General features: G+C 35.7%; 1 protein-coding gene across 9 annotated transcripts in view; it reads right to left on the bottom strand.

Moving 5' to 3' along the window:
• Window positions 1-18,413: 18,413 nt before the first annotated feature.
• Window positions 18,414-27,838, bottom strand: part of SATB1 (SATB homeobox 1) — a 97,442-nt gene continuing 88,017 nt past the window's right edge. For 5 of the 9 annotated variants that reach the window (XM_074312791.1, XM_019726015.2, XM_074312792.1 and 2 more), the window contains 3 exons: window positions 22,521-22,724; window positions 21,852-21,947; window positions 18,414-20,142 (listed from right to left, as the gene is read on the bottom strand). In XM_074312791.1, coding sequence (XP_074168892.1) covers window positions 19,642-20,142; window positions 21,852-21,947; window positions 22,521-22,724 — 801 coding nt within the window. In that variant the 3' untranslated portion in view covers window positions 18,414-19,641. The remainder of the gene's footprint in view (window positions 20,143-21,851; window positions 21,948-22,520; window positions 22,725-27,838) is intronic. The other 4 variants (XM_074312795.1, XM_019726018.2, XM_019726016.2 and 1 more) reach the window with 3 other exon arrangements.

Genomic DNA, 27,838 nt, shown 5'->3' with positions numbered 1-27,838 from the left:
ACTATGAAAATTATCAACTGCTAGTTCCAAAAAAAAAAATCATGAAACTCTTTGGCATCTTCAACTGATACAAGGAAAAATTACTTTGATGAAGAGGAGCTGAAATGTGTTCAGTGTGAATAACCCAGGAAGAAAGCCAACAAGGTGTCATGAAAAGGCAACAGTAAGAGATAAAAATAGATGTGGATGAGACGTGGAAACACTGCAGATGCATTAAAAATATAATAGCAGAATTTAAAATGCTATTGGTAGTCAAAAAGAGCAGAATTCATGTAGACTACAAACTTGGGCTCCTCCACATGAGTGCAGAGAAATAAACAGAGATATGAAAGTCACAAATATATATATAGCTACGTAGAAAGAATAGGAAGCTGAAATAGGTACTGTACAATAACTGGAATCCATGAAGAAAAGCTAAAGCAAATACATCAGAAGAAAATATCAAATGATATTATTGGGGAAAAAAGTTACAAACTAAGTGAAAAACAGATTTCATAGGCTAATACTTTGTAGGAGGAAAAACATCAGTGAACTTATACCCACAACCAGACTTACTCTATGTTTAAAAAATACCCTCAGAATCTCTTATAATCCTCCCTTCAAGATCCATCTCTAGGGCAAGTTGTGAGCTCATTAAAAAACATAGAACCTGAAACACATGTTCTAAAAGGAATCCATTATGGCCCCAGGCCAGTGGAACTGGTTTTCTATGGAAGGTTTCAACAAATATAAAGCATGTGTGGTATACCTTGTATGTTCTGCTCCTTTCACCCCCACCTCAGAAAGATTACACTCAGACCCTGTTTCTTTGACAGAGAAGCAGGTCAGGAGAACTGTTCAGCCTCCAAGGAGCATGTCTTCCCAACGTATTTATATGTGGCCAAAGGGAGAGATGGAAAAGAAAGGATCTCCCAAAGGTAGAACAAATAGCCATGGAGAATAATGGACTGGGCAGCTACTGTGGGGGAAGAGCCAGGACCTACTCAAGGAATAATTCCCAGTGCATGGTTCAGGGTCCTGGCTGTGTATTAGGCTTTCAGCATTGTCATGGATCAGAGGCTGCTGTGGACCTCCCACATAATCCCTTTCCAAAAGTCTGTGTTTACCATAGTTATTCTGTCACGGATTCCTTTTCAGTTGTACATCTCCAGATCAAAAGTAGCCACCTATAGATCTGGTGTAGACAGTATCACAAGAATTCTGGTTCTTTGAGTCTGATAAGATGATTGGAGGACACTTGTGTTGTCTCCCTTAGGGAGCCACTGAGTGTATTTTGCATGCCAAATGGAAGGAAGAAAATATTTGTGACCAAGATAGAGGAGGACTATGGTAAGACTGTATTATTGTTCAAAATATTTGTTGTCCTTCCCTGTGGTTGAATTAAACATTTATATTCTATTGAAGTCAGTTTTTGTCATGACATGTAAGCAAAAGACACACATGTCACTACTGCACAGAACTTCTGAGAACCATTATATGGTTCTGCCATACTCTCTTTTCCCTATGCCATGACCCATCCTCTAATGTCTACATTAGCATGTTGGAGATGGAAGTGAGGGCACAGACCTGCAGCCAACTCACAGCATATAAAATAATTTCAAAAAAAACCTTTATCATTGTAAACCAATAATATTTTGAGTCAATTGTTACCTCAACATACCTTAACCTAAAATGACAGATACAGGATACACATTATCTGATTAAAGCTATTCAGGGTCTCAGCAAATCCTCCTATCCCCTGGGTTAAACATCTACTTTGTGTTTTTAAATTCTTTCTTATCTGAAAAAGAAAGCATATGAATTTTCCTCAGAGCATACCTTTGACCACAATACATAGTGTTGTCATCACTATTTTCTAAATGCTTTTGTAATTCTACTTTTTATTTTCATTTTGGCATGAAAGTTGAGTTTTAATTTTTTTGAGTAGTTTGGCCTTTAAATTTTAACTTGAAGTACTAATTCCTATTTTCTCTGCATTGAAATTGAGAGTCTGTATAACTTTAGCCTTTCAGAAGTAGTAAAGATCTTTTTTGACACAAATTTTATACATGTTCTACAGTTTCCTAAAACATATTTTTGGAAAAGTCTAAAGATTAACTTTATTCAATTATAAAAATTAGATTATTTAAATCCCATATCTCATTATTTACTTTTTACCTGTATTATCTGTTTAACACTGGGTGGGTTAAGTAATTTGGTAAAATAGGGTTTTATATATTATGCCTTGTATTTCCAAAACTTTTTTGCTCTATGTAAGTTGATCCAATGTTTTTCAATAACACTTCACACTAGTGATACCTAATATTTATTGAACACTGACAAAATACATGGCACCTTAGTTTTATGCATTCTATTATTTGTGATTGTTTTCTCCCTTTTCTCTTCATTCTTCTATATGAGCTGGGTTTTCTTTTCAATCTCTCTCTTTCTCGCCCTTCATTTAAGAAAATTTTCATCCTGATTCTAATTCAACTTGACTCGCCCTTAAAATTTAATTGAAATTTCTCTAATTTAAATTCAATACTCATATTCAAAAACATATATGAAATCACCAGGGTCAAGAAAATCCAAGAAGAAACACTGGAGAGGGGACTCACAGCTATCAAGCCTTATTATATTAAAATTATCATTTAGAAAAATTAATAATAATAATAAACAATATCAGCAGGCACATTTTACTAAGCACTTGTTAATATGCTAAACACTTTACCTAATTATATTCTCTAATAATCATCTCACCCTATAGTAGTGCAGCAATGACAATCTCTAGTGTCAGATAAGAAAACTGAGGTTCAGAAAAGTTAGGCAACTTTCTTCAAATTTTATGCTAACTAGTGGTGAAGTCAGGATTTGTACCCAAGTCTGTCTGGTTCTTAGACAAGCGATTTTAAGACATTGAGCATCTATATTGAATACACGGAGTGACCGGATTGGGGAAAAAAAGAAAAAAAGTGGCTTTGTTGTCATGATTTGAAGTAGTACATGATTGATTTATCTATCTAAGAAGCCTCTAGAAGAAAGTGTACAGCATTATAATTCATCTTTATATAAAGTGAGTGTTTCATAAGAATTACAGACTTTTGTCAAATAGAATGAATAACATTTACAAGGCTCTTTATAGTTTGCTAAATACAAACCTTAAACATTCTTTCCTGAATTCTTTATCTAGCATTTTACCACCTGGTGGAACCATCAGTTCCTGAGTGAATATTCCTAGTTTTCACAAGTGTAAGAATACGTTAAAATGTTTGTGCAGTATTCTTGTTGCTCATCCCCCGCCCCACCTGCACACACTTATCTTCCAGAAATTAATTTGAATAAAAAAGATGGTTATTTTTTTCCCTTTATTTTTCTAGTAAGCTGCTTTAGTAGAAAGGTCTTGCTTCAAAAACATTGCCAAAAATAGATTTTCCCCCAGTTTCCCCCATCCACTAACCTGTAGCTTTATAAGCATGTGTGTCTCCCTCAACTTCACCTTGCTAACAGGATAAACTAAATGTTCTTCTTCTTAGATTTTGGGTCCAAGGATATTAAATGTGAGTTTTGGCCTAACTAACATTTCGGAAGAAAAGAATGTAAACCCCCTACATTTTTCTTATGATACTTAAGAAAAGGAAGGGAAATAAGGTTCACTATGGTTATATCAGATGTAATTGGTTCAGCTTTGTAACAGAAACACCCCCAAATAACAGTGGCTTAACTGGTATAGGAATTTACTTCTTTAACATATAATAGTCAGAGCTATCTTAGCACCTCTGCTTCATGAAGTTGTCAGGAGTGTTTTTCAAGTTTGTTCTGCCTTCATACCTAAATGGTACTTTAATCAGCATGGCCCATGATCCACATTTATTTTAAATCAAAAGAGGAAAAGAAGGACACGTTCTTTCCTATCAAGGATACAACCTGCAGGCTGTACAAGTCACACTCGCATATATCCCATTGGCCAAATGTAGCTGCAAGGGAGGCTGGGAAGGTAGATTTTTTTGGGGGTAGCCGTGTGCCAGCAATTGTACTATGCAAAGTACCTTAGCCTAAGATGAAAAGGATTCTGGAGATTCATTGCACAACAATGTGAATGTACTTAATCTTACTGAACTGTATACTAAAAAATGCTTAAGATGATAAATTTTATGTTATGTATATTTTACCTCAATACAAACTTTTTTTAAAAAATAACGTTAGGCTAGAATTAAGAGACATGAGTTCTCGTCCCATTTATGCCATAATTAATTCTGTGTCCTTGGGTGATTTTAATTTTATTGAACCCGAGTTTACTCACCTATCTATACAGTGAAACCATTATAGATTACCTTTTGTAGGTATAACTCATTTAACTCTACATTAGTTATTCATTTTTAGTAAAAATGAATTTATTGGAAAAATGAATAAGAAACAAGAAGATGGACAGGTAAACTGAGTAAAAGAAATACCACTATATTCACACACCAGATTCAGTCTTGTCCACACTACCATTGCGGTAAGTTAGCTCTAACTGTTCCCTGCCTTCTGCCAATTGCATTAACGGTTGTTAAGACATGGAAGGAAGCATCCTACTGGCCCAGCCTAGATATGTCTTCCCAGGGCAGGAAGACAAAGGAAATGGACCCTTTGTCTTCATCATAGAAAATAAGCGATACCTCTCACCAACACTACTCACAAAAAAGGCAATATACAAGGAGAATCGAATGCCTGCCAGTCAAAACAACAATATCCACTTTACTCTTTTTTCTAAATTCTCTGTTCTCTGTCATCCTATTTTCTCCTGCTTTTTCTCCTGCTCCTGTCACATTCTTTGTTTCCTCCGGCTTTGCTTTCACTTCCTGATTCTGAAATCTCTGAGTTCTTTAAGGCTCTTCTGTGAGGCCTCATCTCTTCTTTATCAATACACTCCCACATCCTTGCTCAATATTTCAACCCCCGATTCTGCCGATGGTCTCCAAATCTCTATCACTTATCTGACTTCTCTTGAGGTCGACATGCACTATTAGATCTATGATCCTTAGTGTGGATGCCCAGAACCACATTTCTCATCCTTCTCCCATGTTGTACTCCTTTTTTTGGTTGTCTCCCTCGGTAAATGGCATTGCAATCCACCTGGCCTCCAAGGCGAAAACAAACCAAGCAAATACACAAAAGAGGAATTATCTTACACTTACCTCTCTCAATCATTTTCCACAGGAACCCAGTCATCCTGTCTTGTGAAATGTACCTCTGAGATATTTCCTGTACCCTCACTTGCTCTTTATCTGCACTGCCAAATCCCTTGTCATCTTTATAGAGGCTACAGGAATTGGGATCTAAATCAAACCAGAGAAACTGACCATTATTGTTACTTATAATATGTTTGGGAGCTGCAATGACAGTACAAGTTTATAATTTATACTTAAGAAAATTCCCAGTGCAAAATAAATTGTTTTACTGTATTATGTGGTGACGTTTAACATTTTGTGTATTTCTTTTAGCACAGTAACTTAAAAAAAATAAACAGAGCAAAAGTCATATTAGATGCTACAATTGTGTTGATACATTGGTTTAATATATGAAATCAGTTTTGGATTATTACCAGTTTGTAAACTTGGAAATATTCCAGTTCTACTGATTGGGACTTCATAACTTATTTGAAAGACTGCATCATATTTAATTGCTTAAAGGAATTTTTGGCGTAGAATTTGACCAATATAATTAAAGTTTTCAACTGACCATGGCTCAACCAACAATATTTCCATTCTATTACAGAATTCATATTTTAAAACTGGAAAAAACTCAAAGGTCAGATTTTTATTGCAGCCCTAAATCTGAAGATGTTGGTTTATAACTTAAATTTCTGCCATTTAAAGCAAAATTAAAAGATACTGATGCATTTTTCCACCCTGAGGAATTAAGAAGGAAGTCACTTCTCAGTAGAGATAGAAGAGTCTATGTGTTCAATAGGCAATGCTTTCAATAAATATCCAAGAAACAGCTATTTCAATATAAATGCTCCAGGTGGTTTCATCCCAGCTTTCCCACCCCTCTGCTCTCTCCCTTGTTACTTATGCGTCTTTTTATAAATAGTAATGTGCATATTTATCCTTCCAAGGGCTGATGCTCTTTAATAAGTATAAAGGGGTACTCTTCTGACTTGACTTGGGATCCACATGGCGACTGGTGAGAACAATACTCACTCCAAGCCACCACAGTGGCTTTCACTGATATTCATAGGGACTTCCACTTTGTGACTAGTTTAGAAGGGAAGAATTTGGTTGACAGTGGAGTCCAGAAAACACAGAGAGGAGATGAGCACTCTGGAAGGATGATGAAGCATCTCTGATCTCAGTCTTGAGGCTGAGATTGGCTCTGTCTGGTGAGGTGCTTGAGGGCCACAATCAGGCAACTACTTCCCTGAAGAACTTCGTGAAGCGGTGGGTGGGAGCAAGTCTGCTTCAAGTTCTAGGTGACAAAGTGTGGCATGCATTGTTTTGAACTAAGAAATTACTAATAGAGTAGCCCTTAAATAACTTTAGCATGTGAGCCAGTAAAATGTTTAATAAAGAACTGTATGCGATGCCAAGAATACATTCCTTTGTCATATAGTGGGATTTCATCGACCAATTCTGGCAAGCAGACCAGGTATTTTGTAAAGTTTCATAATCAAAATTAAAGCACTGTAGGACTAAGAAGACTCATTCTTTCACAAAATTCTTTTCCTTGTGAGTTATAGTCTATCGCAGAGGTCTTGAATAGTTTTATTTTAGGACATTTAGAAATAACAGCAAAAACGGAAACTTGTTCCTCAAAATTTTCCTGGTCTAGTTTCTCAGTAACACTTTTTGGGGTTTGTTTTCCCCATGTACAGAACCTACTTACAATGTGCATGCATCTACATTTACTTAGGCATTGATTTTGGTAATGTTTGTGTCAGGTTCTAGTTCTCCAGGCATTGCTCATTCAAAATATGACCCGAGGTTTGTCACTCAGTCTTCTGCATTTCATTTTTCTCTAAAGTAATAAGAAGAGCTTCCATTTGTACCACTGACTCAACAGAAAGATATTATGTTGTAGAATATATTCATGGAATTATCATCAACTGAGAATTTTTGGTGGCAGTGTGAGAGTATTTCAGCCAAAATAGTAAAGGAGATTTTGGGAGAAGTTCTATTCCTGGAAACTTATTTATAAATTCTGGTCTGGATTCTGTCATAAATTAACTGTATAAAGTTGAGTGTTAATTAATGTCTCTGGGCCTCAGTTTTCTGATAGGAAAACTGATCTAAATAATGTCTTGTAAAGCACAAATTATGTGAAACAAAAATCCTATGAAATGCTCCTTTTCAAAAGGGGCCTGCAATCAAACAGGTTGGGAAAATATGTCTTATCAAAGTCCATTTTCAAGTCTCTGTGACCATTATCACAAATCAACTGACTTATTTAATCATGGAATCATTCTATCAGATTAATACCTATTAAAATGCAGATAAAACACTTTAGGAAAGGCTGGATTAAATGATCCATCTGTCTGTTTCTAACTAAGAAAATCCTGTAAAAATAATAGTTTTAGGCCTTACAAAAACTATTCAGAAATGACAAAATCATAAAACAAAATTATAAGTAAGCTAGGACTTCAATAAAGTAAATAAATCTTTATTCTTATGGACCAATAGTAAATGCACAAAATGAAAACAGTCCAATTAGGGTGATACATGAGGATTTTAACTTTCAAGATAACTTTCATCACCATACTGTTTTTACCAATTAAAAATAATTTTTGTACAGACATAAATTTTCTGTGTCTAGCCAATGGTGTCATTCTGCTCATTTTCAGGTCATTCTTTGACTATCAAACATTTGCCTATTCTTTGGAAGGGTGTAGCCAACATAAGTAAATGGACATTTCAAACTTTCAGTGACTGTTCCTTCAAGACATAGCGATTCACCTGTGGGAACAGGAAATGATTACATATATACACATTTGTGTATATCTCTTGCACTTGTACCAACTGCCTCAGGGTGTTTGGCCAAACCATTCCACCACTATATGGCTTTGTCCACTGAACTAGAAAAGAACACTACTGATCTTATCATCATGATGCCCCATATTTATAATCTGTCCTGTCTGCTAAGGCTAAATTGATTTGTGCGCCCATGTGGATGTGCTGATACAATCTTACTGGTTCCTCTCCACTTAGCGAACTTCAGACAGAAAGATCAGTTTTATTTTTTCATGTGTTAATGACAGTTGACATTCAGTGTTATTTTATATTATTAATAGTTTCCGGTGTATAGCAGAGTGGTAAGATAGTTATATAATTTATAAAGTGATCTTTCCTGGTAAGTCTAGTATCCATCTGACACCATACATAGTTATTACAATATTATTGACTATATTCCCTGTGCTATACCAGAAAGACGAGTTTTAGATTGTGCCTTCAAATATAAGGTCAAACAATTAAATTCGCGAACTCATCCTAGAAAAAGTGCTACATACCTCACTGCTGAATATCACTACAGTCACCTTTGAAGTACTCCCCTTGGGAAGCTATCACTAACGCCAGTGCCCAGTACACCCTTCAAAGCAATTTTGGAGCTCTTTTTCTGGAATGGCCACCAGAGCTGTTGTTGTATTACCCTTGATGTCTTGAATGTCAGCCAAATGTCTTCCTTTCAATATTTCCTTTATCTTCAGGTAAAGAAAGAAGTCATTGGGGGCCAGATCAGGTGAGAAGAGAGGGTGTTCCAAACAAATATAGTTGTTTGTTTACTGGAGGTTTTCTCCCTCACAGACAGTGCTGTGTGAACTGGTGCATTGTCGTGATGCAACAGCCATGAATTGTTGGCAAAAAGTTCAGGTCGTTTTCATCTTTTTCACGCAGCCTTTCCACGCTTCCAAATAGTAAACTTGATTACCTGTTTGTCCAGTTGGTACAAATTCATAATGAATAATCCCTCTGATATCAAAAATGATTAGCAACATCGTTGCAACAAGTTCGCGAACTTAATTGTCTAACCTTGTATATCCAGGTTCTAGGATCATTGTCCAATACGGTTTTGCAATAAGGTCCATTAAGAGGACTGTAATAGCAGAAGTCTGTTGCTATTTTTGGATTAATGTTTATTATAAGTTTTTCTTACATTTTTCCCCATTTTTTTTTTTTTACTCAGAGGCTGTTGTGATAGGTGTATGTTTAGCACTAAATAAATAAATGAATAAATAAATCAAATATTGGGTCCAATCCAGACAGAATTAGGCTCTGCATCTGTTTTCCCCTAGGCACACTGACAGCACTACTCAGTTTCTGCAGGTTTCAAGAGCCCAAGAGTTAAGAGAGATGAGGGTGGGCCCTTTGCTCCTCCTGAGTTCTCCAGTGGTCAGTAGAACATTTCTCGAGCATCTGGGTCTACAGAAATGGCTTTTCTGACATAGTCGACATTCTCTCTGTTAGAAGGAATCACTTAAATCCCTGTGGTCTTGGTTTACTTCAACAGAACTCCCTAGACTGAAATCATTTCCTGAAGGGCCATCAAGCCAAGTGCCAATTTAATCTCAAATCTTCAAAGGAAAAACTTACAGTTGACAGTGGCATGTCTCAGGATGGAAAGGAGACAGCTCTAGCTTTCTGTTGGGCTAGGAAGCATTGATTGCAGGAGAGAACAAATGCTCTCTTAGTCTAATCAATCTCACAGAACAGATGGATATGGCAATTAGTGCAAAAACAATTTTGCCAAGAATATTAACACTTCTTGAGTTTATCAAGAAGAGGTAAAGTTTCTGTCAATAATTTTCTAAATTTATAGAATAGGTACTGGTGAGCAACAGGGTATAGGATCTCTGGCCTTACGCTCCTGTGTAGGCCAATGAGGTAATTAGTAAAATGAATGAATTATGTTCTCCATACACAAGTAAAACATGGAGTTGAGGATGAAAGAGCTTTGTAGGTAATATGTGCTCCAACTCTTCTGAAAAATACTGGAATGATTATTTTGTTTTGACACAAGTTATCCAGAAATTCTTTTAATTCTTTACCTTTGCAAACCAAGGCGCAGCTTAATGATCTAGGGCAGAAGCTGACAAACATTTTCTATGAAGGGCTAAAGAGTTAATATTTTAGGGCTGGGTGGCCATATGGTCTCTTTCACAACCACTCTAATTCTATCACTGTAGCACAAAAGCAGCCATAGAGAATAAGTAAATGAATAGGCATGGCTGTGTTCCAATAAAGCTTTACTTACAAAACAGGTAGTAGGCTAGATTTGGCTCATGGATCATAGTTTGCTGACCTCGGATCTAAGACATTGATATTTGGTCTCTTCTAATATTATATATAAAAATATTTTCTTTGTTCAAAATTAGGGCACTTATTAGAACTACCAAATTTAAAAATAGGCAGTATTTCTAAAATAATTAAAAGAGGTTAGTTTGCCATGTGGTTTCCATATTTTTTTTTACTCATAATATAGAAATATGCAGAACGTATGCAAATGCTTCCCCTTTGAGTAATCTCACTTACCAGCCAAAGTCTTCCTATTTCCTACCCAACATTCATCCTTCTCTTCCTGTGTCTCCGTTATTTCTCCTAGCTCTCTTCTTCCCTTAGTTTTATTCTTTTGCACAGTCCTTCTCCTTCTCCCTTTCCATAGTTCAACTTTATTTTGGTCAAATAGGATTTTGTGGCTTAGCATGGCCATCTATCTAATCAAGAGTTGAGTGTTAAAGCTATGACCCTCATGACAAGTAAGGATAAACAGTGAATCCCAAGGCAAAAACTAAGGCTACATTTTTAGAGGTAAAATACTGGGAGATATATCCACTGAGGCCAGTTACATAAACTCTCTGTGCCTCAGTTTAATTACCAATATAATAATAATAATAATATAATAATGTATCTACCTTAAATGATTGTTATTTTGATTAAATGAATTTATATTGTAAAGGGCTTAGAACAGTGCTAGCACATAAGTTCAGGAACAAGGCAAAGATACTGATTTCACCATTTCTATTTAACATTGTACTGGACCTTCTAGAAAATAAAATAAAGGAAAAAAAGAAGGCATTTATATTGGAAAGAAGAAATAAAGCTATATTTGCAGATGATATAATTCTCGATCTATAAAATCTGATGATATTGATAAAAAAGCTGCTAGAACTACTGTGAGTTTAGGCTAGGTTGCAGGATACAAGATCAACATACAAAAAAATACTAGGAACAAACAATTGGAAATAAAAAATTTTCAAAATACCATTTGCAATGAAATAAAAAATATGAAATAATTTATAGATAAATTTGACAAACATGTGCTATAACTATACACTGAAAACCATAAAACATCACTGAGAGAAATGAAAGAAGACCTAACTAAACAAAAAGATATATCATGTTCCTGGATCCAAAGGCTGAATATTGTTAAAATGCCAATTCTTCCCTAAATGATCTATTGAGTTAAAGCAACCCCAATCAAATTCCAGATTTTTTTTGGTATCAATTGATGAGCTCAATCTAAAATTCATAGGGAAGTGAAAAGACCTAGAAGCAACAAAATAACTTTTAAGAAGAATAATCAAGTTTGAAGATGTGGACCACCTGTAGATTATTATGAAGCAATTGTAATTGAGACTGCGTGGTCTTGGTGGAAAGTCTGATATAGCAACAAAATAAAATAAAAAGTCCGTGAGTGACACACATACATCTGGTCAGCTGAGTTTTGACAATGATGCAAAGGCAATTCAATGGAGATAGAATAGTCTTTTAAAAAAGCTACTGGAAAACTTGCACATATACATGCAAAAAAAAAAGAGAAAGAAAAACATTTTGATCCATATCTTGATACTTTGTGCCATATACAAAAATTAACTGAATATGGATCACAGATTCAAATGTAAATTCTAAAACTATAAAACTTCTAAAAGAAACGATAGGAAAAAATTTTGTGATCTTGGATGAGGCAAATATTACATATATACAACACTGAAAACAAGACCTTTAAGAGATAAAAAAAAGTTAAATTGCACTTCACCAAAATCAAATAAATTCTTTCTGTTCTTTAAAAGACACTGTTAAGAGAATGGAAATACAAGTCATAGACTGAAAGGAAATACTTGCAAATCACATATCTGACAAAGGACTTTGTAACCATAATATATAAAAGACTCTCAAAACTCAATAATAAGAAAACAAACAACCCAATAAAAAAATAGTCAAAAGAATAGAGACTTTATAAGAGAAGATATATGGCTAGCAAATCATAGGAAAAGATATTCAAGTAAGAAAATGCAATGTGTTATGGAAATGCCAATTAAAATCATGAGATATCACCACACGTCTACTAGAATGTTCAAAATTTAAAAAGACTGACCATATCCAGTCTTGGCAAGAATGTGAAGCAACAGGAACTTAGTATAACTACTTTGGAAAACTGTTGGTCATCTTCTTAAAAAGCTAAACTAATACCTATGATATGAAAAGTTATTTTACTTCTAGGAATTTACCCAAGATAAATGAAGTATTTCCATGCAAAGGTATGCATATAAAGGCTTATAGGATCTTTATTTGTAACAGCCCCAAGCTGGAAACAATCCAAATAAACATTCAACCACTTAATAAACAAATAACACTATATCCACATGAAAGGTAGTATTTCTCAATAATAAATGAAATGAACATAGATGACTCTTAAAATAATTAGGTTTCGTGAAAGGAGCCAAAAAAGTGAGTATGTTCTGGATTATTCTGTTTATATAAAATTCTAGAATATGCAAACTAATCTATAGTGACAGAAAGCAAATCAGTGGTTTCATGGGGATAGTCATAGATAAGGATAGGAATGGTGGGAGGGAGGGAATATTAAAAAAAGGCACAAGGAAACTACTGAAATGATGGATATGTTCATTATGTTTCCAGTTGTATGTGTGTGTGTGTGTGTGTGTGTGTGTATTTGTATTTAACATATGTGTCAAAGTTACAAAGTTGTGTACTTTAACTATGTACCATTTATTATATGTCAATTATACCTCAACAAGGCTGTGAAATTTTGGTAGCCTACTTAAATAAAATGTATAGAATCTCATGATATGCATTTCTGTCAAATATGTTTCATTCTGTATTATTTTCCAGTCAAATTTTGCATACATTTTCTTTTTTCTTTTTTGTCCTATGTTATATGAGAAAGTCTTAGCAAATTCTTTGTGTAGTAAGATGTAGTATACAAACACACACACACAAATACAACAGTGTCATATTTCATCAGGACCATGAGATGTTAAAGGCTAACAAAAGCCTATTTACATATGTCAATTTAAAATGCACTACTACTAAGAGGACCTCCAGGGGGTATGGGTTCATACTATATAGCCAATGTTTCTTCTAAATTGCCTGATCTCATTTATTCATTCATTCATTTATCAAACATATATTTCTGTAGTAAAATTTGAGTAATAAAAACATATGATATTTGAAATGATCTCATATGGTGATTAGAACTGTGGTTTAAGCATCACATAGAAAACTATAGATGAAAGTTACACTCATGTTAGATTCAGAGTTTCGTATCTATAATGTTACTGTTTTCGTAGATATTCAGAACAATTCATTTTCAGACTTATCCTTCCACATTCTGACATTTGAGTGGTTGGATTTTATTGGAAGTATTACCCTTTTTAAAAGAAAAAAAAATAGGATAAATGCCAAATGCCTCTATGAACCTCAGGGTTTATAGTACAGAATTATTGATTAAATTTAGCTCTTCGTTTGAAAAGTAAGTTTACTGGACTGTACCAATTGGAGTGTGAATTTAATGTAGTTTAAAATATAAGCAGTACTGAATGCAGTTAACTTTTTATGATGTTATTTCTATTTCTTGAAGCACACCCCTTTGTTTAGAAATTTTTTTTTTCTCCCCAGGGTAAAAATATTTCTGTCCTTTTTAATTTAGCCTTCCTGGGCATGTTGCAGATATTCTACCTCACTATGTTTTTCAGGTCTTTTGTCGTAGAGCCAATTCTTCATTTCTGTGCTTCTCACCTGTTTCTGTCTATTTATTTGTGTACAAGATGTCAAAGGAAAATGAAAAGTAACACCTCAAAATACCACCTTGAAAAAGAAAATGCCAACAAATTCTTTTCTGCACCTGAAGCTTTTAATTCTTTAATCCACCATGGAATGTTGCTTAATTACATATTTTATTATGCATAACTGAAAATTATGTACTTTAGTTTCAACAATGATATGAAAGCGCATGTATTGTTTATAAATAAAGAGAGGCTGGTTTGTCTTTGTTTTCTATGTTACAAATATTTGTGGAATTCTCACAGGTTCTTCTTCTAAAATTGACTTTTTGAAAATTCCCAGAGGACTCTGAGAAAAACTTCAATTTTTAATTTTTTTCCCTAGAAAACCAAAAGTTCATTACTTTTCAAAAAGTAAGATTTAGTCATAACATCACTATGGACCAAAACCATTGAACAGGATGAATATTTTCATGAAAGTTTCATCTTAATTTTAGCAAGTTTTATAATTTATTAGTGGGAAATGTTACATTCTTGAACTAGGTGATGAATCCTTAGGGGTTCATTATTTTATTATCTTTACTTTTTCATGTGTATTTGAAAATTCCTATAATAAAGATTTTTTATTTTGCTTTTTTTAAATTTTTGTGTATATGGAACTTACACGACAGCAGAGTTTGGGTATTACTATTTCATGATGAAACATTTCATAGACTTGATTTCAGTTACTTCAGTGATGAACTTTTTATATTAGCAAAATGCATATTATAGTTCCGAAAATTTTGAATTTCAATTTTTTTCCGTATTTTCTTCATTGAAAGGTTTTTAAGGAGAAAGTAGAGATAGAAATCTGTAGATAGACTTGGTTGGGTTTAAGACCAATGTGGCCACTTAGCTGAACAAGTCAGTTACCCTGTTTCGCCTCCTTTGTCTTTAAAGTGGGAATTTTGGTGCCTGTCTTACATATGCCTCGTAGTGGAATGGAGGTATGTTTGTGGCACTGCCTTTTCAAATGAAGCATTCCATAAATGTTGTTGCTATAATTTTAAGCATATTTGAGGGTGATGTTAGGAAGGGAACCTCAGAGGGTGGGAAAGCTTTTTATGAGAGATCTGGTAAAACAAATATTTGGAAATTAAAATTGGAAACAAAGGTGGAGTATGTGAAACCTGTCCCCATATTAAGATGCTTTTGGACAGGTTGTGCTCTGGACAAATGCTCATTTTGCATCACATTGCCACAGACTGAACAAATTAATGGACACACATGTTTGAATGTTGTCAACATTGTCATTTATCAGGCACTGTTGGTCCTTCTGTGAGTGGCAAATCAGTTCATTTCTTTTGGAGGGCATAAGGGTATGAATTATAGACTGTCACTGGAATGAAAAAAATTTTAAATACCATAGAGAGCAAAAACTCAATAACAGTAAAATGAATCAACTAGCAAAAGAATGAAAGAAGTCTTCGGCATTTAACTTAGTGCAAAATATGTTATTTTAGTTCCTTTGCGAGTGTTTATTTTGCAAGGCAACAAATATAACCTATTCCTCTAAGGCATTCCCAGAGAACACAACTCAAGTCATGTGCTTTTAATATCAGTAGGAATATTAGCAGTTGAGAATAGTTGATGGAAGAAAGTGACAATACACAACCTTGGTATAAAGCAAGAAGCCATAATGGAATTGTTGTAGAATTATTTTTGATCAAATTAAATTTGGAAATATATATGACCCACGTAAGTAGGGTAATATAAGTAAGGCTTAAAAATGTTGCTCGTCATTTTAAACATTAATTCCAAATTATTTTTATTTAACATTTGGTACTGTAAACAGGTATAGTATTCTGGACATACACCTTCACCACATTTCTTTAATAAGGGTACTTTTATATCAAAAATGTGTATGTTAATAGATTGTAGCTTAGCTTTTGTCAAAAAGGCATGCAAGTAGTATTTACATTAAAAGGATTACCTCAGAAGAAACACTGAATCCATAATACACTCCCTTAAAAAGTCAAAAATATTTATTTGTAAGGTAGACTATAGCATTAGTATCTTCTGATATTCTAGATATGATTAATATTTTTGGACTGCCATTGGTTTCCACACTACCATGCAAATTTCTGGCTTAACAAAACAGTCCTATTTCTATAGGCTGTTTAATAGGGTATGTACATTTTAATTGGTTTTTGAAAATATCACCAGGCAGTTTAGAATACCTCATTTATTGATAATATCGTGACAATCAAGGAGCTTAATATCAGCTGATAACAGTAGGGAATAGGGCAGAATTTACTAATGGAATGTATGGGATTGTCATTTTTAATCGAACCATTTGAAAATGTTTTCTACTCAAGCTATATATTTTAAATAAGCACAGATATAGATATCACTACTTGAAAAAAAAACCACTTCGTTTAAGCTCAGAATTCATTAGGACTAAATGTTAATCTATACACATTTTATACATAATATGTACAGACTTTGTAACCAAATGCCACACAACTAGGGCACACACAAACATATTAGTTACCTTGGTTTTCAAAGGTTATGTGTCAACTCTGCATATTTTGTGCCAAGGAGATATTATCAACATTATTTTTTGCATAATGTGCAAGTATTATATGGCCACAGAGTGTAATACAAATTAGTGGCAAAGTGCTGAGGGAAGGAATCCATGACACATTCAGATGTACAAGGTTGAATATTACCCGTAAACTACCTGACTCTGCTAAGGTCTTAACAGCACGAAGCGCTATGTCATGCCCAGCTTTTAAAAGTCTCTGAAATACTTGGACACAATGAAACTTGTTCAAGGAACTGTACCATCGCCACTGGCAACCAGAGGACTGGTGTGAGCGATAAATGACATCAGGGGAGCAATGTGTTAAATCACCCAGACAAATCTTTTCCAAAATGTGTCATCTTTCCTGAAAATAATTTTGCTCACTCCATGATTGTTTAATGACATGTGCTTTTTTTTCTTTTTTTGGTTTATAATATCCTATTAGCAGAATTATGCTGCTTAAGTTATAGGGTATAAACAAGAATTTTGTTAGTATTGTTATGCTGATTCCTTACAGAGACTCATCAATTCATTGAGAATGTTACTTCAAAAGTTAGGTTATGGGGAATGGAAAAATCTTATTTGCAAACCAATTTCTCCTTACAAAAAAAAAAAATTATTAAATTTCATACCTCACACCTTATGTTAAGTGTTGGGCTGGTTAAAAAAAAGTCTTCTCTCTGCTGTAGCCTTTTCCTTAAACTCAGAGAAAAGAGGAATAAGGTTTTCTTAAATACTTCATGGCATATTAGTTTCTATTTATTTCACTTTTTTAATACATGACATCTAATTTTTATTTTATTAATTCAGATTCCTTTTGCTCAAATGAAAGTCTGAGCTCCAGTGAGCCAGAATGTTTAAAAGTTGTTTTCTTACTTAAAAGAATTTAAAACGTTTTCAATCAATTTTAAGTTTGCAGCAAACCAGCTGCCTTCAGAGTACTTCAGCTGTGCTTCAGAAGTAAATAGTACTTTTAAAGCTGAATTGGGAGTTTTTCAATGACCCCGTTTCGGTTTCCTAAGTAAAAGTTGAACACTAAAGCAGCACAGTTGCCTACCAATGAGCTTAGCAGGGCCTGGGGTAATGACAGGAAGAGAATGGACAATTTCTGACCCAAGTATGAAGGAACCCAGATACCCTTATTAACTTCTAGGAAACCTTAAGAGGAGTAAGCAAAAGATAAAGTGAAGACGAAGAAAATAATAATAAAAACCTGCAACATGGGCCTCAATCCTTTTTATGACCATTAGCACACCTCATTTTGTATCTTGGAGTTGACGCAGTTTAATTTATGTTGCAAGAATTTTGACAACTGTGTTTCAATTCCAGGTGTGTTCTTATTTTCATGTAGTTCTTCTAGTTATGACATACACAACCAACTGAACACGTTATTAACTTATATTCCATTTATAACTTTAAAAAATACATTGCTTATTATGGAGTTTTTAATACAGAAGGCCCATTTTTCCTTACTTATTTTGTTAGTATTAATGGCCTTTAAAAATATTTATACATTAGCTTTAAAAAAAGTGTTGCCATAATTGAAGTATTGAGAAATAAATGCAGATGAAGCCATTCCAAGCACATAACTGCTAGAGACTGGATTTCTGTTTTTGTTGGAGAGTCTTTAGACTATAGTGCTATCTCTGTTTATTAAGCAAAATGTTAACCAAAAACAGGTTATCATCCTCAGAAGCTTTAAAAATGAGCATGTGTTTGTGATTTAAATTTACAGTGTTTCATGGGACTTTTCAATTGTTCTTTTTCAAATCAGTAAAATATCATCAAGGAAGTATTAACATGCACCTAACTGAGGGCCATCTTTGACTCTTCAAAGTTACTTCACATAAGCAGACAAACCCTACCATGTCATACCATACAAACAATTTTAATTGTGTAGTTACAGTCAATAACCACTCCTAATCAGAACATTTCTGCATAAAGAAAATTGTGATACACTTATAAAAACAGCCAGCTGTAACAAAATAGCTGGTGTTTTCATAGCCATAAACTCATAAAAAAGAAATACACCTTTATACAGAAATTTTATACAGATGTAGCTTTAAAATTGATTGTAAACCAAAGGAAGACACATTGCAAACATCAATTATTTTCACATTAATTGCATAATTTTCTAAGGTGATCTATTAGTTTTATTTACCTAAGCTTATTTGCATGATAGTAAAAATTGCATACAACAATAAGAGTGAAGCTTATAGTATGAATTGCTTGGATAACATAGAGCACTTTTTATAGGCAACTGTGTAAAGCACATTTTCTCTATTTAAAACTTTTAAGACACTTTGTTTTACTGCCCATCAAAATACATTTATAAATAGAAAAGAATCAGTATGGTAACAAGAGAAGCAATATTACATTTAACGGAAACTTCCAAAAAATTAATTACAACGTGATGCTGCAGGATCTACAAATAAATAATGAGGACTAAATTGTGTTTCACATTTTCTTTTCATTTAAAAAAAAATTATTGTAACAATGAGAATGGAAAAAAATTACAGTGAACTTTTATTTCCAAAATAAAAACAAATTTGAATTACGGCAGTGCCATATAATACAAGGCATTTGTTGGCATATGTCATCTTTAAACTGCATTCCACAGTCTATAGTTCTTTTGTAACATACATAGAGTAACAAACTCTTTTTTTTCTTTTTCTTTTTAAAATAAGGGGCGAGTTTCCAAAGATCAGTGTGGAGTGTTACAGAAATAATTAAAGGAAGGAAATAATCACAGAAGTTATAATGCTTGTTTGAGGCTCCAGAATAATAATAATTAAAAAAAAAATCACTGGTATCATGCTTATGGGGTACACACCTGGGTGCGTCCCGTGAACAGAAATTTGAATTTTTAATACCAAACAATCCTCGATGCTTCACCTGGGGCTGCCAAGCAGTTTGTAAAACAGAGTAAAACATTTAGTGCAGTCTGTACTATCTTTCTTAACTTTCCTGTTTGTGCAAGTTTCTGAAGATTCATTGGCCAAACCATGAACAACAAAGGTTTTTCTGAGAGAATACAGGTGGACGTTTCATTTTGTTGTAAATACCAGTGGCACTGTTGAATGAAAATAATACTTTTAGTTCAGTCTTTCAAGTCTGAGTTAATGTCTGTGTTCCCTTCCACTGCCAGCTCGTCTTCTAGTTTCACCGAGAAAAGGGTGTTAGCATTTTTATCTTGGACACTCTCTTCTAAATCCTTAAGCAATTCCTCTTCTTTGTATTCGGCCACATCCACCTCTAACCCGGAGTTGTCCTTCAGTTTGCCGTGGTGCTTGAGATAATACCGCTGGTTCTGAAAGAACTTGATGATGGTGTACTTGGGAAGGTCAAGTTGGGCAGACAGAGTCTGGATGGCCTCTTCATCCGGGTACAGGCCTACGTCTTGGATGAAACTCTGGAGGATTCCCAGGGCCTCCACGGAAATCTTCGTTCGCGGCCGGGTCTTTTGGCGGTTGTCATCCTCAGCCTCAGCGGGCGAGGCCACGGTGGGCTGCCGCGGGGGGAGCCGGGGGCCTGCCGGCTGCTGTGCCTGCGGCTGCGGGGTTGGGGGGGCCGGCTGCTGCTGCTGCTGAGGCGGCTGCTGCTGGAAAGGAACAAGTGAACAATCAGCTCTGCGTTCTCCTTTGCACAGGGGCGCGCGAAGCCCTCTAGAATTAGCCAGGATGTGCTTATGAATCCCACAGACAGCTTCCTGGATGGGGACATGGGCTCAGGCCCCAGTGGCAGGCCCGCAGAGTGGCCCACAGCATCAGGGAAAAAGTTAAAGTGGTAAGAACTAAAAACGGGAGAAATGAACAGAGTCTGGGGAGGCTACGGATCAGTGGGGCCTCCCTACCCTCGATTTTCAGTCTGCCTCATGGGAAGTGTTAACTACGCACTCTGCAAATGTGAGCCATCAACTTCACCCATAGGTTGCGCATCAAAGGTGCTGACAGCAAAGCAAATTATGACATCAATAATTAACAAAGATTTAAAAGCAAGATCGAGGAGGATGTCAAAGGCATTTTAGAAAGGCGAGCTACAGAGCCGGCAAAGCAATGTGTGATGCCCCATGTCATCGGATGGCTAACACATGGAACAAGAATAGCCAGTTTTCTTTAAGGTCCCAATGAAATGGATAAGCCTCTGCTCTTCTTCAGCATGATCTCTTAGGAGTCCAGAGGACTTCTGAGAGTCTCACATTTGTGAATTTCCTACCAGACAGTTCCGATTTAACACACACACAATTTCTTACCAAATTGTACCAGGCTGACACTGCAAGTTTTTTCTTACTGAAAAATAAAGGTTCAATCTGCTGCACAATGGCTAGCGAATTGTTTTGTCTATAGTACACTCAGATGTGATTAGGATTTAAATTTAGTGTATACAGACACGTTTTCATAATTAGTATCTGTATATGTGCTGTAATTTCCATACATAATGACACATAACAAACGGCGACACAGGCACATCCTGTCCTCGATACCCATAATTCTTACCAGCAAATCAACTTGAGGAAGCGGCAAAACAGTAGAACATTTATACTGCGCCTAAGCATTTCCTTTTATCCCCCTAAGAAGCAATTTTATTAAAAACGATTTACATTTTCAAACAAGTACTATTTTTATTAAGGTGTATCTTTCTCTTTTTGTTTTTGCTAAACAGTAAGTTTCTCAGGCTTTCACGATTATTTTAGTGCTTGATATCCTAAGGGATGCTCTTTTGTAATTTATCTTGAATACACACTCAAGCATTTTTTTTCCTAGTGGATGGATAATGCTATTATTGTTTTTAGCTATATATGTGTGTATATATGTGTCTGTGTATACATACATATGTATATATATATGTGTGTGTGTATATATATATATATATACACACACACACACACACACACACACACATTTTTTAACAGCAATACTCAGAAATAATGCAGGTGATTCACCAAAGATAGACTTTTAGGACAATGGAAGGCAATAGCGTTTTCCCTTAAAGGGGAAAGGTAAAAGCAGCCCCTTAGATTTAATAGAAACTTCCTAAGCAATTGAGGCCTTGAGAGCAGCCACAAACAACCTGATCCCAGAGCTTTCCAATCTAATGCCTAGGGGAGTGCCCTCAAAGGATGAATGGGGACAAGTCCACTGACATGACAAGTGAAGCACAAGGCTGAATCTGCTGGCACAAGGTTCTTTGGCCCCCACCATGGTGAGTGTGCCCTCTGAAAGACTGAATATCCTGACCAAGGGAGTAGGTCTTGACGCCACCCTCTCTGTCTCCCTCTCTTGCTGGCAAGGGGAACTTGTGCCCGCTCACCTGAGGAGCAGCACCGAGCCACGGTGCAGGGGTCAGCAGGCCTGGTAAGAAAACGCCTCTAGACTCTCCTTTCCCAAGGGTGGTGGGAGAGGGGCTCTAAAGGAAAGACAAACAGACATGACTCACGCCTAATCTGTGTTCTGTGAGGGTGTAGGGAGATAGGTACAAGGTGAAGGAAGGGCCAAGGAGTCAGAAGAACGATTCCAATTAGGGTTCCCTCCCCTCCTCCATCTGGACAGAATCCAAGGCACAAAATTGTGATTCAACACAATTCCTCTACAGAAGCAACAGTAATTCCTTTCCTTGGGGGCAATGTTGGTATTAGTTAAAAAATAGGTGGTATGTTTTAAATTCTGATTTAAAAAAAATGTTTAAGCTCTCACACGCCAACAACCAAATTCTAACGGAGAAAGACTCGCCAAACCATGAAGTGTGAAAAGGGTTCCTGCCACTTTGGGGGTGAGGAGATGGGGAGAGAGGAACGCAAAACACATGTTGGACAAAGTGGGTTCATTTTCCTTTTATCCCCGAGCAAGATGGCAGTGCACTGCTATCTCTTGCTTTAAAAGCCTGTGTGTAGAACTGCTGGGAAGAAGAAACATAAATTTCCCTGCTAAGTGAAAGCTCTGTTGACTTAGTGCTGTATTGAATTGGCCCAGGTAAACGAACCTGAATCTGTTCTGCTGGAACATGGATGATGTGGGGCGGCCTGTCACCATGGTGATGCACCGCATTGCTCTCCTGCTCATATATGGCGTCACGTTCTGGCTGCGGAAGGCTGAGGAACCTTCGGATCATGGAGAGGTTCTCCCACAGGGTCCTGTTTTCTGGAGAAGGATCTTCTTTCCAACGTAACAGCTCACACAACCACCCCTTAGAGACAAGAGAATTATAGGTCAATTCATGCCTATGGTGGGGCGGACAGCTTCCATTAGGAGCTTGAAAAGAAAAGACCCTGTGAAGTTAACTTTTTTTATAAACTCAAAACACTCCACTCCACTTCACAATTTTTCTTTCTTTTTTTTTTTTTTTAATAATGTGTTAACAAGAGAATAGCTGTGGCTGTCGAGGAGGCAGGCTCTGTTTCTAATAAACACTCTGACTTGCATCTTAAAGAAGGGTCATATTTTTCAGACTCCACGAGCAAGACTCATGTCCGACGGACTCTGCAATAGGTGACACAGGAGAAAAATAAAGCTACGTCCTTCGAGTCTCGCCTAACTTTCTTGTCTGATGAGTGGCCACCTGAAGTCCTAAAAGTATTTAAGAAGAGATATAATAGGGTTTTAGAATAATGTTTTTCTAAAAGGATTCCCTAAGTTTGCAGTTTTTGATTTGGAAAGGAAACTGTGTGTGAATATGTGTGTGTATATATGTGTGTCACTGTGTGTATGAAAGAGAAAGAAAGGACATGGGCAGTTCTGTGAGCAAGAACACTGTCCAATGCATGGGGTCATGATTAGCATAGGTGTCAGAAAAACTCTCCAAGGAAGAACTTTCCTAAAAGACAGCTTGGAGTCCTGTTTTTCTGCCCACTGCAGTGTACACATATGATTTGTCTGGCAATCATCTTAATAGATTTCCAAAGCAAAGAGAGAAGGAAATGCCCCATGAATGCCAAAACCTGAACTTCTCTGATGCCTCCTAAGACCCAGTTTTTGTTCCTCAGATTATTGATTAAGAACTGCGTGGTTCAACATAGTACACTGCCTAACGTTTTCTAATCACCACCTCAGACCTTCTTCATCTTGGCTGCCATGAGGATGCTAAGTAATCAGATGGAGAGGAAGGGAGGGGAATCCATTCAGACCTCCTTCACCAGCCAAGGCTACCACCCCCAGCTGCTGGGCTGCCTGCTAATAGCTTACAGCCACACTCTTCTCTGGAGAAGTGTCTTGGGACCATCTCACCTAGAGATGCCTCAACAGTTACTCCACTTCCTCACTGACCCCCTCACCTGGGTGGCCAGTAACTGGCTGACCCAATGGTACAAAGTCTCTGCCCTCTTGCCCCAAAATATCAACTCAGTCTACCCTTCAATTTCCTCTCTAGAGATGGCTCCCCCATTCTTTCTGCTCCCTCCGCCCATCAACAGATACTTTACCTGAAGACCACATTCTTACTGGACCCCATCTTCCCTATCCTCCCTTGCTCCTTCCAGGTCCCCTCACTAAATCAGGAGCATCTGATTCCCCATTTTAGGCTCTACTTCAGGGAACTCGACCTAAGACAAAGGGGCTTCTTGAAAATTCCAAGTAAATTAGCTGGATGTGAATGGAAAGAATACAGTTTCTTATTTATCTGATTTTTAGAACTCGCCAAGGAGAAAACAGAAAATGTTTTTTGTTTTTGTTTGCAATGTTACCTCTGGGGTGAGAATGGTATAATTTTCCTCACCTTCTTTTCAACTGAACCATTGGAGAGAAAATTCTCCTTCCAACTGCAATATACAATGGGCAGTAGCAAGGCCTATTCTCCCCCAAACGGCCTAGTTGAGAGATTTTGAAAGAAAAGATGGAGGACTGATATATGAGCTTTCCACGGCCCAGCTACTAACCAGCCAAGGGTGACTGCTGCTAACCCTCATGAGCGCTACCAATTTTTCTAAGGATGCTTTGATTCTCTACTGAACAGGTCTTTTCATTAAACGAATATGTACAAGGGGATGGTCACACAATCATGCACGTATTCAATGCCACTGAACGCATACTTCAAGGCTGAGAGAGCAGGCAGTAAATCGAAGGTTTACCTGAAAGACTATTATCTAAATAAAAAATAATAATTATTGTGATTACAGTGTCATCGAACATGCTTCTCTTCTAACCAAGGCATTTCTATGTTTATTTCCAGAATAATATATATGATATTTAAGATCTATTTATGAGTATAAAATTAACTACAAAACTGTATTTGAGAATTGAAATATGTGAGACCCACTTGCATATGGTGCCCTGAAGATGGTTATTTAGCTCTTATTGGCAAATGTTTAGTTATCTAGATTAAGCCACGAAAATACTTCACATTTTCCTAGGTCTAAACTATTTCTTTATACTTGACCTCTAAGTTTTGATGCTGTGAGGGTTTTAGCTATATATTTAAAAGCCTATAGGCTTGAATATTAACCATGGTGAAGATTACTTTCCTCCTCTCCCTTTGTCTCCATTCATCAGCTATGGCAATTGACAGGCCCCCATGCCTAAACGCAGTAAATACTGCAATTTTATTTACCTTTCAAGAGATGTTAGAAGGTTCATACCAGAACCTTTTTATTTTTTTTTAATTTAGCTAGTCTTATACTATTTCAATAAGTGCTAAACATGGAGCATCTAAGAATTTTTTTTAGAAATAAATGCTTGTAACTAAAAACTGCTAAAAGTTAAATTAAGAATGATTCATGTAAGAAAAGCTTCTTGGAGAAAGCTGAAAACTCCAATAATTTTCAAATCCTTTAGAAACTTTTTAACGCAGAGATCAGTTAGTACTTGGATATATGTGAAAAAAACATGTGGATCACAGATGTTCTTTGGAAAAGAAAATCATTAGTTCTTTTAAAATGGCTAATAATGATAGCTAATTCCTAAACAATCACACTCACACTGGTTTAACAAATATTTCAGGAAAAGAGCCCCGACTCATTCAACAAATATTTTGTTCATATTGTCACTTCTGTGTCTCTATACTTATGAAATAGATCCTTATTTTTATTAATTGCCCATGACTAACATAACATTTCCAGTAGTTTGCTATTAACCTCTGCCCTTAAATAATACTTCTAATTCCTTATCTAAAAATAATTTGATGAATTATAAGTTTGAAGCATGTCTCTGCTAGCCTTTCAAGAAACAAGATGATTTTAAGAGACTGAAATCAGATGCTTCTTAGAAAAATATTTAACGGTGCAGCTGGGAACTGTTAGTTCTACAAGGGTATTCCAAAAATGACAAAAAATGTGGGGGTGGGGGGTTGCTTTACTTGATGTGCATATCTCTTAAAAATTAATGCAGAACAGATATTTTGACATGTCAGTTCTTTGTCAGCAGAGAAATAAATTGGCTTATTCCCAATTTACACTGGCAAAAATAAGATTAATTTATTCTAATACTATTTCAATGCCTTGGAATATTGTGACTACCTCAAATTCTATCGATTGAAACTCTATTAATGATGACAGTAATCTGATCTATGTCTTGCAGAAAGTTACTAAAAAAGCCAAATGCTTTCTAATTCCCCAATACCATTTTCTAGGTTACTTTTGCATAAGTGATAGATACTGTTAGAGCATATAAATTTGGGAAGACGAACATGTCAGAATATTTGTAACATTTAACAAATAAAAATAATGACTCCCCTAAGTACTATATGGTTTTTAAATGATAAATTTATAGATTTACTGGGTAGAGGAGAAAAGAGGAATGAAACACAACACTCTGTTGCAAAATGTGAACATAAGTACATTTTTGAGAGCGGTCTCTGGGACTTGAAATATTGTAAAACTACAGGCAGGAGTAGGGACCTACTCCCAACATTAAAATTGGATCACAACTGTTCTGAATAGTAGAAAAGACAGGAGACTAACAGCGTCAAAATAATGAGACGGATCCATTCTCAGTAAACTAAAATGGTACAAGGAACAACCTAAACTTTAAATGTAGTAAATTTGCCAAGCAACATTACACTGCATATAAAGAGGGTAAAATATAAACAGTAGCCACATGTAAATAAATTAGTAAAACTTTCAGGATGTTACTACTTTTCAAACTGACAAAGTTTAATTTGACACCTTCTGTTCTAAACCCTTTGTTTCTATTCAAAATCACGCCTTGAGCTGTTGCTATCAATCACAGCGCTCCCCCTATTACTTAAAAAAACTGGCATGGACCCTGAATAAGCTGAAAATGCCATGCAGATGAATTCTGAGATAATATGTTCAAACCTGTTATATACAACACAAATCCTGTAAAGTTATGTATTGTAAACCTACATTTATTGAGAACTAAAAGTCTTAAATCCATCTGCCACAAAGGAAATACTGTTATGTACTTTGGACTAACCAAGAACCATCTGCAAATGTCTTGCCACTGTAAGCAAGAAAATGGTGCAAAAGATGCTAAACCCAAGACTGCATGAAATAAATAACATTCTTTTGACTGGTTTTGGTTAGGGATCTATTAAAGAAATGTAAGATCTGGGGGGAAAAAAGGAAACGAGAAAATGCAGAATGACTGCCAAACCAGTACTGAAAAAAAAAAAAGCAAAACAAACTCAATGACAAAACAATGGCAATTTATTATGGTCCATGAAACACATGACTGTATGCTCATTTTAAAGGAAAAATTAGCAGTTCTAAACTCAATATTCTAATGATGTGCTTTACTGACAGAATCTTGTTGTACCACATTTAAATAAAAATTCTGGCACCTTCCTTCATCTCTCAGCTGCTAATTTCCAACCAAATTCAATCTCTGATTTCAACTCCGCTCTTTTTATACAGTTAATTCAAGTCAATTCACTTCTAACATTTTAACAGATAAGGGGTGCACAATGGTTTTAATGGTCAGGAAAGTAACCTCATTTTACGAATAAATTTATTGTACCTATATAGTCTCACACACATAAAAAGAGAACTCTTACAGGGCCAAGTGTGTGACAGAGATGGGAGCATGTAACACAATTAGTTTTCCTGGGGAAAACAGACCAGTATTTTGTAAAAAAGACTTTGTAAAAAAGTCTTTTAATACAATACACAGATACGTATATATTACCACTATATACAAATACATTTTAAACCCAAGAGCTATAAAAAAAAGAAAGAAAATGACAAATAATTCTTGCTGCAACTAAGAAGGAAAAATACATTTTAAAAAATAGAATGGTGATTTGAGTTCTAAAAAGCAAAACATTTTATAGTCTGTATTTATTCTCCCCCTCTTCTTTTATGTGTTATTTGCAGGAGTATTTTGCTCCAATCTCTGAAGCATATAGTATAA

Source organism: Rhinolophus sinicus, linkage group LG10, assembly GCF_036562045.2.
Source record: "Rhinolophus sinicus isolate RSC01 linkage group LG10, ASM3656204v1, whole genome shotgun sequence".
NCBI lineage: Eukaryota > Metazoa > Chordata > Mammalia > Chiroptera > Rhinolophidae > Rhinolophus > Rhinolophus sinicus.
The sequence above is the reverse complement of the archived record's forward strand: the minus strand, read 5'-3'. Positions and strand labels throughout refer to the sequence as shown.